The 11,681-nt window shown below is 47.7% G+C and overlaps 1 protein-coding gene across 6 annotated transcripts in view; it reads right to left on the reverse strand.

Annotated features, from left to right (window-relative positions):
• FOXN3 (forkhead box N3) overlaps window positions 1–11,181 on the reverse strand; it is a 135,725-nt gene extending 124,544 nt beyond the window's left edge. For 2 of the 6 annotated variants that reach the window (XM_032689971.1, XM_032689969.1), the window contains exons 1-2: window positions 11,043–11,181; window positions 7,875–8,431 (exon numbers count right to left, since the gene is read on the reverse strand). In XM_032689971.1, the coding sequence (XP_032545862.1) occupies window positions 7,875–8,417 (543 nt within the window). In that variant the 5' untranslated portion in view covers window positions 8,418–8,431; window positions 11,043–11,181. Of the gene's footprint in view, window positions 1–7,874; window positions 8,432–9,893; window positions 10,198–11,042 lie in introns of those variants that run through there. The other 4 variants (XM_032689973.1, XM_032689972.1, XM_032689974.1 and 1 more) reach the window with 4 other exon arrangements.
• Between the last annotated feature and the right edge of the window lie 500 nt (window positions 11,182–11,681).

An 11,681-nucleotide genomic window follows, 5' to 3' on the forward strand; every position in this document is an offset into this window, starting at 1 on the left:
TGGACAGGATGATATGGCCGAGCCAAGGCATTCTGCACTCCCTTGTGTAATTAAAGGTTAGAATTGCTGGGAACTTCAGTCCTGGATGCTAATTTTGCTCAAAGGGAAAACACCTCAGGAAGCTCTTGATAAAAGCAGCACAACTGAGGAAGGTGCTCCTTGCCCCCACCTATGAGGCCAGTTAGTTACAGGCCAGCCAGACTGCTGAAACCATCCGCAGAGCCACTGTCCAACAGCAACATCTGCTCCTTCAGAAGGGCCACCTTTGTATCCACAATTAAAAAAGGCATATGGTATTACTTCCATGCCTGAATTCTTCCAAGCCAGAAAAAGACACATAGGAATTAAGCCACAAAAACTAAACTATACTTGTAGTGTAGGACTTGTTGAGTTTTGTGACACAGTGCTTTGTTATAGCTACATACAGTGCTTGCACCATGACGTCATCTAGCAACAGTCTGCCCAGTCTTGAAATGACACAAAGTCAATTACTTTTACATGCTAACCCACCACTGATCAACATATGAGAAACAACCAACTAAATTAAAAACAGTCACACAGGGTCTCTTCTTCATAAGGATTTTGGCTTGTGTTACTCTAGGCCATTCATTTTTTTTAACTAGATTTATAATGAAGATACAGCAATTAGCTGAAAACAACACAGAAGGAGCAGGTATGAGCAGCCTGGAGACTGCTGCCCAGATGCCACAGGTCAAGTCATTTGAATGACTTTACCAGAAATGTGAAGATCCTGCAGGACTGAACCAAGGTTTCAGCTGTCTGGCTCAGCAAGCAGGACACAGCAACCGCCTGAATCCAGAGCAAAGAAAGGAAACTTCTCCAGCAACTCAGGCTGCCTAAAGAGCATTCTCAACTCCTCAATTATTTTCAGCTGTTCAGTTATGATCAAGACTTTTAAACGCTTTTTCACAAGGTCTTCACCCAGGAAAAGAAGCCACACAGCACAGTCTGCTGGGCTCTTTCAGACAAGGTAAAACACTTCACTTCCCTTCTAAGAAAGGAAGGAGGAAGTCTAAGGAATACATATTAGTAATTAAAATGGATTCTTTGATGTTTTGCTGAACAATGAAGTGTAAGACAGGAGAGCATACACTCAGCTACACCAGCCAGACCAGCAAGCCCAGTTCATCTCTGATGTTCAGCTACAACAGCCACCATGCCTGGTGCTCAGGGACATGTCTCGCTAATGGACATGTAAAAGTGCTCCTGTGCACCCATGTCCTCTAGCCCCTCATCAGCGATGCTTCCTGTGCTCAACCAGAATGCTGCTCCAGGACCTGTGCTTCCTCTGCTGGCAGTGACAACGGCAGTTCATTAGCTCTCTGACAAATAGGAAGAAACCTAGGAGGTGATGAGGATGTAACAACAGCACGAACAAGCCTGACAATAGGTTTTATAGACATCCTTTCCTCTCCTGCAATAGTTTTCCAGAGGATATAGAACACAGCTCCATGCAGAACCACCTCTACTAGCAATATTAAGAACTTTGGGCAACAGAAAGAAACAAACCTTGAGAAAATACACGTGTGCGCAACGCACATCCCAGAGTAACTTTCATAGGACCTTTCACCTCTGTCCTATGGACCCAATCCAGCGCCAAGCATGTGTCCGACTGAACATACAAGCAGCCTCAGTGATTTAAGTGCAGCCTGTGCTCTCAAAGGTAAGAGCATCCTCCATCCCTTCCCTTCCCGATCTCCTGCTGTCACCAGGTCAGTTCTGAGCTGGTTGGAAGCCATAGGCACAGCTTCATGCCAGATTAAACAGAGCTGAGCCCACGGCCTGTGCTGACACCGGTGCTCCACTGACCACAGTAACCATGAACTAAACAGGAAGCTGAAAATGAATCCAGCTAAATTAGCCCACTGAAAAACAACCCCCCAAAAATTATGCAAACAGTTTTCAGCCCACTCATTGTGTGATGACACCATGTGCCAGTATGAGCTGAGGAGGGGCTGGCAATACACCCCCAGATCAGTTCCATCTCCCAGCAAAGGGAACAGGTGGCCAGGTTGGGCAGGGATAATGCATGATGGTGGCAGCCCAGACTTTGATCACTTTAAATCAGCTGCAGAACACTACAGAGAGCCACTAACACAGGCCACTTAAACTGCAAATAGCACAGTCCTGCTCCTAAGGGAAAACAAAAGGAAACATCTCCACAGAAGAAAGCCTTCCACTGTATTTAAACTTCTGTTCTCATTTCTTCTTAACCTTCACTGTGTGGCAGAGACCACATTCAGGAAGGTGCCAGGAAGGTGCTGGAGCAAACAGTCAGGAGCAAGGGAGTGCAGTCAGCTAAAAAATGGACTCATTAATCCCACCACAGCCCAAAGCCAATGGTAAAGACCAGCTCCTACTTTCCTGGGCTCCTTCAATGCTGCTTAACACACTTTGCATCATTGCTGTGGGTGAAGAGCACAGAGAGGGCCCCCTTACTCCAGTTTACTGAACCTAAGTAGCCAATCTCCTCTGGTAGGTCAATAGCCTGTCACTGTGCAACCAACACTCCAGTTACCCAGCAAGATGCCTGCACACGGGCTATCATAACCAAGAGCAAGACAGCATAAATACCTAAGATGTAAGGTTCAGAGGACTCCCCAGATATTGCCAGTTCCTCATCATTACTTGAAAAAGAACTGATTGTGATTTTTAAGGCTCTATAACAGTTCATACAGGCAGACTCCACTGCAAAGAGTTAGCTCTGATGTGAAGTCAAGCAGCTGGAAGCCAGTGAAATGGAAGAGTGTTATTTCCATGCACAGTTTCAGGAAATCTATTATTTAAATATTCTGCATAATTTCTAGGGTTTGCAATTCAAAAACAAAACCGAAAGAGTTCAAGAAAAGCTCTCCATAAATTGTCGGATATCTCAAAACTCTATTTACAGTATGGTTTTACAGACTTTTATGACTGCTCTAGAAAGAGATGACCCTCATTTCTCCACATACCAATTTGAAGAGAAAATTTCTGATATTAGAAAGCTTTATGGTATGACAGATAAAGATATAAGAAAATGGATTTCAATTTAAAACTAGACAAATTCCAAATTAAAACCAAAATATATTCTTTTAATAATTTGAGAAATTAACAGTTGCACCCACTTATTTAGAGCATTATTTTATTAATGGTTCAATATTATCCGAAGCCTTTAACATGAATCTGAGGGGTTGTTTTCTTGGGTTTTTTTTTCACTTTAGCTCCACCAGATGTTATAAATGCAGTGGAATCCTGACACTTCTCTTATTTGGATGAGTCTGGGTAATAAAAACATTAAAAACAGAGGAGATATTTCTATCCTGAGAGTGCCACCGAACTTTCACAGGAAATCTTCTCAAATAACAGCATTAAAAGAGGGAGGACAGGGTCCCATGTCCCTCACCTTTGTGCATATGCAGATTGGATTAGGAGATTCTAACACAGAACAAGCAGGCTCCTTTTCCTCTCACTCCAGATAGCACTTATTTTTTTGCACAGTTTTACCTGTCAAAAGCCCAAACACTATCAAATCAGAGGAAAGACATTTGCAGGAGGCACTCCTGAAATTTCAGTCTCCTGTGCCCAAAGGGTCCCCGACAACTCCTGTCAGATGCCCTGGCAGAGTATTTATGAGAGGCAGTACATAGATGAGGACAAGTTGGACATCAGCTCTCCAAGAGCTCAAGGACCACTCGGGAGTCCTCAGATCTCAGAGCCTGCTCCAGACAGAGGAGGAGCCTGGCTCAATCTCCATGACCCAGTTATGGACCACGTACTTCTAAGAATAACTTCCACATCAAGCAACGAGAATTTTCTTCCCCCATCCCCATAAACATATCCCTTTACCCTCATTACATTTTTATTAAGATGTCCCTCAGCACACATGCCAAGCAAACCTTCATTATGCTTGAATTTCTTCAGCTTGCACACAGCTGGGAGCATGTGTGTGTTTCCCTATCTCAGACAACACAGAGCAGACACAAAGAGGAGCGCTCTCGATAGGATGGATGCTCAAAAAAGCACAAACCATGGAAAATACGGCAGAATAGTAGAGAAGAGCAAGGGGACAAGAGCTCCAGCCTTTATAACTGCAGGCTGTTCACTGAGACAAAAATATTGCAGCGAAGCCAATGAGGTCAAACATCATTTCCCCTCATCTGGTAACGATGACTGAGGAAGTCTGCATTCATAAAAGGCACAGACTTATCACACACCCTGAAAAGACAATCCTACCAGTCTTTGTTCAAAGCAGGAATCCCTACATGAATAAAACAAATCTTCAAGGGAGAAAAAAGTAGGGCTTGTAACAAAATTTTTGAGCAGCCCCTTAGCTCAAGCAGCACTAGTGGGCGCAGCTATAATCACAGCAAACCTACATAATGGGTCTGAACTAGCTTAGCCCTTTCCCTGCAAGCAGAGAAGCTGCCACATCAGTAACTCCGTTGCTAGGGCAACTGCTTACTTTCCATATCAACTGCAAACTCGTTGCTATGGAGACACATATACAAGAAAAATTCCTCTCTATAGCCAAGGACCAGATGGTAGGGAAGTCAGGGAAGTCAGGGACTAACGGGCTGTACTAAATGGGACACACACTAGAGGACATTTAGATCTGTATGTTCACAATAGGATTAATCTGAACAAGTGAATTCACAGGTCTGGCAGTATAAACAAAGCCAGGGAACTCCTCATCTATTCCCCATCATGTGATACTTCATACCCTGGCCAACTACTATTAAAACTGCTGAGCTCAATGCAAAGAGGTTTGTACAATCAAGGGCTCAGCATTTTCCCTTCTTCAGCCCAGCTCTCTGTCTCGATCCAGATCAGCCTCATCGCAAAGTTACACGAATAGCCACGCTGTCAGCTTACCAGGTAAGCCTGATGGCACTGCAGCTGAAGTGGAATAGCAGCAGTGTAAAAACAAATCCGAGCAGAAAAACGTCTTTTCCTGGCACATCTAAAAGCACCAGGACAGGGCAAGTCAAAAACAGAAGTGATGCAGCCTGTCTTTTTTCCCCCCCTCTCTGTTACAATGATCTCACATCAGGAAATTGAAGCGTTCATACACAAGAAGAAAAAGCTGCAGACTATTAGATGCATATTTAGTCCCATGAATATAAACTAGTGGCACCCAAGATTGAGAAAACTACTATGCAGAGGGAATTCAAAAAAGAATTAAGTGTTCAGCAGAACTTTTTTTAGAAAAACGATTACTGAAAGGCTACACAAACACTGGAAAGCACAACTATGAGAGAAAAGGCTTCTAGCTTTTCGCAATGTGTCAATGCACATCATCCAGCAAATGCCTGCAATTCCCAGCACTGATTAACTCCTTCCCCCCATACTGTACATGTTTCAGAGCCCATCTTGTTAGCATTTCATAACATGTCATTTGTTAAATGCTGCTTTTTCTCCACATAAAAACAGTAAAACAGGCAGACTCCACACCTGCAATTTGCAGGATCTGGTTGCAAAGGAGAATAAGTGGCACAAAATGATTCCTTAGAGATGAAAACCCCCCTTTCCCCTGCCCCAAGACCAAGACCAAACCCAAACCCACAGAACCCTTTAGATGGACACCTTCCTTCTGAACACCAGATATATTTGCTGCAAGGTACTCAAATCAATCCCAAAGCGTGCATGCGCACGCACACACACGAAGGTATTTTCAAAGCCATCAGTTGACATTTACTGCTTTCCAAGTCCACAATTAGCTGTCAAGCACCTGATTCAGCAACTCTGACTGAGGGCCAATTCTGTGCTCAGGACTCTGTCTGCCACATCTCTTGGCCAGGACATGAGAAAAACCCAGCAGGGGACTTAAAAGACCTGCTGTGGTGCATTTTACGTTTTAAGATTCCCATCCCACTCATCTTAATGCTGGCTACCTGCAGTTATTAGCATCTCCAGAAAGTGGAAGAAATTCTTTCTCATAATCTGGGATTTCCCAGGCATGAATAAAACTCCACCTTGTTATTCATACAGGCAGGGCCTCCCACCACACCTTGTTGTCTATGTAACCATGGTTCTAATCATGAATTTGAGACATAGGTGACTAGTCATGCATTGTGCTGTGCCACTTCCCTGTGGAGAGGCAGCACATTGTGGTATTGTTCATACCAACTCAGTGGACTGCCAGATATTTGACAGATAGACATGAAGAGAAGCTCCTCATAGGAAGGAAGCTGAAATCTGAATAGTCAACTTGTAAACAGAGGAAAAGGAACTGAACAAAACACAAATGGCAGTGTAACATGCCTTGCAAGTTACAGTATTTTGGGGGGGTTTAAATGCTTTGTGTGAAGATTTCTTACAGTCTGGGACAGGATGACGAAAGTCTGGTGTGGTGTTTGTTATTATAGTCTCAATTCCAAACAAGAATTTAAGACTCTGGTTTACACAAAACAAGATCCAGTTCAGAAACAGATTTTTTTAATCTCACACACAATCTTTCACAGCAATCAACTGATAAAAACACCAACACACAGTGTGTGATCAGCAATATGGAAACATGGATTTTATGTAACAGTATTTTTAAAAACAGAAAGAAAAGAAAGATAGAAGGGTCAATCCTTTAAAAAGGGAAAGCTCCAGAGAAGAGAAAATTAAGCAATCTAAAATGAAAAGTTCCTAGCTTAGGGTAGTATGTGACTCTTCCTCTAGAGTAACTTGAGCTCCTATTCCACAGCTTTTGAAGTTAAATAGCACACAAAATAGGGAGAACAGCACCACCAACAGAAGTCTAGTTTCAGGGTAACCAGTTATAAGACAATCACAGCATTTACCTCACTGAAATACAAAATCTGAGTGCATCTACTGTTTCTGCCAGGGAAAAGTGTCCACTGTCTGATCTTCAGCCAGTTTTAGAGACAGATCATCAGTGATTTGATCATACCTGCTATTTATTTCCCTAACCTGTGGGAAGGTCTCTGAAATTAATCTGCAAGCTGATATTTTTATCAGTATATCCATACTTTGCCAAAGATTCATCCAGACCACTGCTTCTTGAGACAGTCCCCTTCGGAAACTGATACCTGCTCCCAGGCCCACTGACGCAGTAGAAGGCTGTGTGGAGGCAGTAGGCAGTCCTTTCTGCCTCCGCTGCTCCGCCCGCTTCCCCATTCCCTCGCACACAGCCTCTTCCTGCAGACGACGCTGAGGAATCAGCAATGAAACCAAGCGACAACAACTGAGATCAGAAAGCAAAGATGTGCTCCCCAGTCCTCTGCACTGCACCAGGCGCAGAAGCTACGTGAGCCCAGGGAGAGAACAACTGAAATTTTGGTGAATGGTAATTTTCACCTTTGATGCCAGACCTGTCTCATCTCTTTGAAGAGCTTTTCTAAAACCTGCTTGAAATGGAACAAAGCTTCATCACCAAAATTCAGAACTACTTCTGCTGGTGTAAGAAAAAGTTTTTTCAGATTACAACACTGACCAGGAAAAAAGAGATGGACTCTTACATAAGGCATACCCTTTCACTATACATTTGTATTAGCCAAGAACAGCAAGCAGCCTATTTATAACATGATCACATTCATCTAGTATAGCTGGAAACCATTACCACAGCATGATAACTAAAAACAATATTTAACCACTATGCATGAAGACACCAGCTGGGGGGAAAAGAAAAAACACACACACACACACACACACACACACACCCTGAGTGCTTTCTTACAGATGTCTAGACAATGAATTTAATAAAATCAGAATGAGCAATGCTAAAGAAATGTTGGCTCTCTGAATTTAATGAATTATGTTACCAGGGACAGGGTTGAATGTTCTGTATTTCACTGTTAAGGACACATTCCGGGATTAGCAGGTGAATATTTTCAGCACCACATACGTTTCCATAGTTCCAAACTTACCTGACTTCTGTCTTTGTCCACTTTCTTAAAACACTTATTCAAGGATAGATTATGTCTCACAGAATTTTTCCATCCAGTGGGTGCGTTTGCAAAATATGGAAAGTGTTCCAAGATCCAGTTGTATATATCCTTTACGGGCAGTCTTTTGGTTGGTGAGTCCTCAATGGCCATAAATATGAGGCAGCTAAAGGAATAAGGAGGTTTGCAGTTGGGGTTCTGCTTGGCATCATAGGGCATGTCAGAGTGGGCAGGAGACGGTGGCGTGTCATCACCAATGTCCTGAACAGGGCTAACACTCCTTAACACCGAGTCCCCAAAGCTTTTCAGCAAGTTCTTACTCTCGTGTAACCAGTTCAAATTAGTTAGTTCTTCATCTTCCATGGCCCCTTTATCTAATCTGATGGCAGGCAAAGAGAAATCTAGGTCCTCGTCATCGTGAAGTGCCTTTGATAAATCGCTATCTTGGTAACGCTGGCTCAGTCCACTGGGAACACTAATTCCTGAGCCCTCTGGCTTCTTACTGGGAGGCATGACTGGACCCATTTAGACAGCAACTCCTGGGAGAGTGAATCCAAAGGAAAGGGAGAAAGAAACACAAGAGAAAAGTTAGCTCATACAAAAAGATCCTGCATAGTGTTTGGACAGCTTTTCCCTAACTGGTCACTCAGCCTTTTGGCACCTGACAGGTTCACAAACATCCACAACTGTTCAGTAAAATAATCTAAAGTCAGCACACAGGAAGAAATTTCAGTCAATGGAATAAGATGATAATCCAGATATATCTCGGTTCTGCATGAACATGAAGACCCACACAGGAAATCCCGGAGACATGACCCTTTAATGATGAACAGGTGTATCAAATCATTCATTGTATCTGACTGTATCACTTTAATAAGCATGTGAACTAAAAAAAACAACTAAGTAACAGTGACTTAAGGGCAGTTCTTCAATTTCAGCTGTTTCACATTTGAGGACAATACAACAGCACCATGATTAAAGTCACTCTGGCTAAAGGCCAGGGCAGACAAATATCCAATTTGACTATGGATTCAGTTGCATCAAAACTCAGAAGTGACGGCAGAACTTCAAAACCATCAAGGGCAGGAGAAAGGAGAAGGGAAAGCAACACACGGTTTTGGGACCAGGGCCAAGACATGGGGAAACAAGTGCCAGAGGAATAGAGCATTTTAAAACATACGTAAACAGAGAAGATGCTAACATTAGCTGAACTGTATTTCAAACATGGTAGAAAACAGTCAAAGTCTGCTGTAATGCTCAACAGTGGCCTGGGAGAGGTCAGATGAGATGCTGAGGGTACTGTGTAACTAGGCCCTAGGGGGGACACCTGTGAGCTGTAATATTTGGGATGCCTTGAGCCCTTCTAAGCTCAGCGAACTTGGGCACCTGCCCAACTCAAGAGAATCAGATAGGAGACCAACAATTCTACTTCAGAAGCAGGAGGTAGGCTCACTTGGCTTCTGTATGCAGTCAAACTGCCAGGATTTAGGTCTGGAAATGTGAACAACGGTAGAACAAAAATTTGAAAGAGTTAAATTAATGATAAATTTTAAAAGGATGAGACTTCCTGCACAAACACTGAATAAGAACAAAATGATTCCCTGTACCTAAAACATAACCTCAGGAGCTCCCTGAAGTCATGCAGTCACAGTCAATACCATGAACAAAAGGTAAAAAAACCTACAGGTAACAATAGAATAAATCATCTATCTGCAAGGAAAAATAAAGTAACGTAGCCATTCCGGGAAAGAGAAATGATGGACTTTATTTTAGCTGTTATAAACGGGCAAAAATGAAAACTGAAAGTTCCTCAGGTCTTTCTATAAACACATTACACCAAAGCAGCCAATACTAAAAATAAAAACACAGAACTTTTCTGCACAGAAGCCCCTCAATACACACCATCACTCAAGATACTGAGAATGTGCAGTTTTACACGAGTAGTATCAGGGAAAGGAAAAAATACCAAGGCAGATATAAACACCGTGTGGCAAAACTTACGTCGGTCCCACTTCCTAGCTTTCAAAACTGCAGCCAGCGCAGCCAGAAGGTAAACAAGGGAATCGCCGGCGTCCTGGGGCTCCGGCATTGCCTACCTACGCCGCACGCTCAACTTTGACTCCAAATGGAAGTTACGTCCCATGAGCTTCTAAACAGGAAAATTATATGATGGCTGACAGTAAAGTAATTTAATTGCATTGTTGCTATGACAACATGCTGCTCTCTTTCTGTTTAATTTGCTTATTTGCCAGTATCCTCCCAAAGGGCCATATCACTCCATGATTTTTCTCCCTGTCTCTCTTTCCCCGCTTCAAGCAGCAGGGGTGACCGGGCGGCCGCGGCCCCGCGGAGCCCCCTCGGGCCAGCAGGGAGGGCCGGCAGGGCCCGGCCGGACAGCGGCTGTTGGTGGGGCCGCGGCGGGCGGGCGGGGTGCCCGGGGCTGCCCCCGCGGCGGCGGGGCCCGGCTGGGGCCACGCGTGGGGGTTCCGGGGGGACTGCTAACGAGGCCCGTGGCGGCGCCCCACCGGCAGACAAAGAAGCGCCGGTCACACGCGGTCCCGGAGCTGAGCCCGCGGGCACTCGCGGACACCGCGGACACCGCGGACACCGCGGACACCGCGGACACCGCGGACACCGCGGACACCGCGGACACCGCGGACACCGCGGCTGCCCCGGCCCCGCAGCCCCCGCACCCCGGCCCGGGGGGGCGCCGGGCAAAGCCTCCGCCCGCCTCCCGCCGCGCGGGGGAGGGGGGGCGGGCGCCCATTGGCCGGGGCCGCAGCCAATCAATGGCGTTGCCAGGCGACCGGCGCTGCCCGGGCCGGGCGGCGCGCGCCGCGCACCCCGCCAATGCCGGGCAGATGTCACCGGCCCGCGCCGGGCCCGCGCGCCGCCTGCGCGCACCGACCGCACGTGCCTGCGCGCGCGCGCACCGCGGTCCCCGCGCGGGCACCGCCGGACTGGTTCGGGCCGGGCGTGCCCCCGCGGCGCGGGCATGGCCGGGCTCGGAGGGGTCACGGAGGCGCGCGCGCCGGGCCGCGCACCAACTCCCGGCCAAGTTGTGGCGCGGGGCCGGGCTGGGCCGGGCAGGACTGCACCGCGCCGCCCCCCCGGCGGCGACCCCCGCCAACAACAACAATAACAACTCACCTGGTGGGGGGCGGCGGTCTCACCGCGGTCCCGTCATGGCAGTGGCGCAAACTTTCATCTGACGGAGCCGGGCATGGCGCGCCCCCGCCTCAGCCCGAGCCCCGGGGGTGCCGCGGGGGTCCCGGCGCACGGGGCTCCGCCGCCTGCATGGGGCCCGCCCGCCCCGCGCTCCCGACGGGCAGCGGTCGCCTCGGTGTGAGCCCGAGAGCGAAAAATTGTTTCCACTGCAAACAAAAAAGGCGACACATGACCAGGGAGGGAGGGGAGAGACGGAAAACGTGGGCTGGGCCAGCCGCGACGGGAGAAGCCGCGTAAGGGAGGGAGGGAGGCAGGGCCGGCGGCGGTGGGGGAGGGCGGCGGCTCCCCGGGCTGGCAGCGGGACCGGCGGTGCCTCCCGCGGGGCGCCCGCCCGGCGGCGGCGCCGGGGTCGCGCCGGGCCGGCGGCGCTGCCCGGGGGCGGGCGGGTGTCCGTGGGCGAGAGGGCGGCGGGAGGCGTCTGGGGAAGTCCCCGCTGCGGAGAGAACCGGCGGCGCTGCCCGCCCGAACCGGCGGCCGCGGCGCTCCCACTTGTGCGAGTGTCCTTACCCCCGGCCCAGCCGGGCCGACCCCTCTGAACCGCTGCGGGCACCGACGAGCCCC

This window comes from Chiroxiphia lanceolata, chromosome 6, assembly GCF_009829145.1.
Source record: "Chiroxiphia lanceolata isolate bChiLan1 chromosome 6, bChiLan1.pri, whole genome shotgun sequence".
NCBI classification, from domain to species: domain Eukaryota; kingdom Metazoa; phylum Chordata; class Aves; order Passeriformes; family Pipridae; genus Chiroxiphia; species Chiroxiphia lanceolata.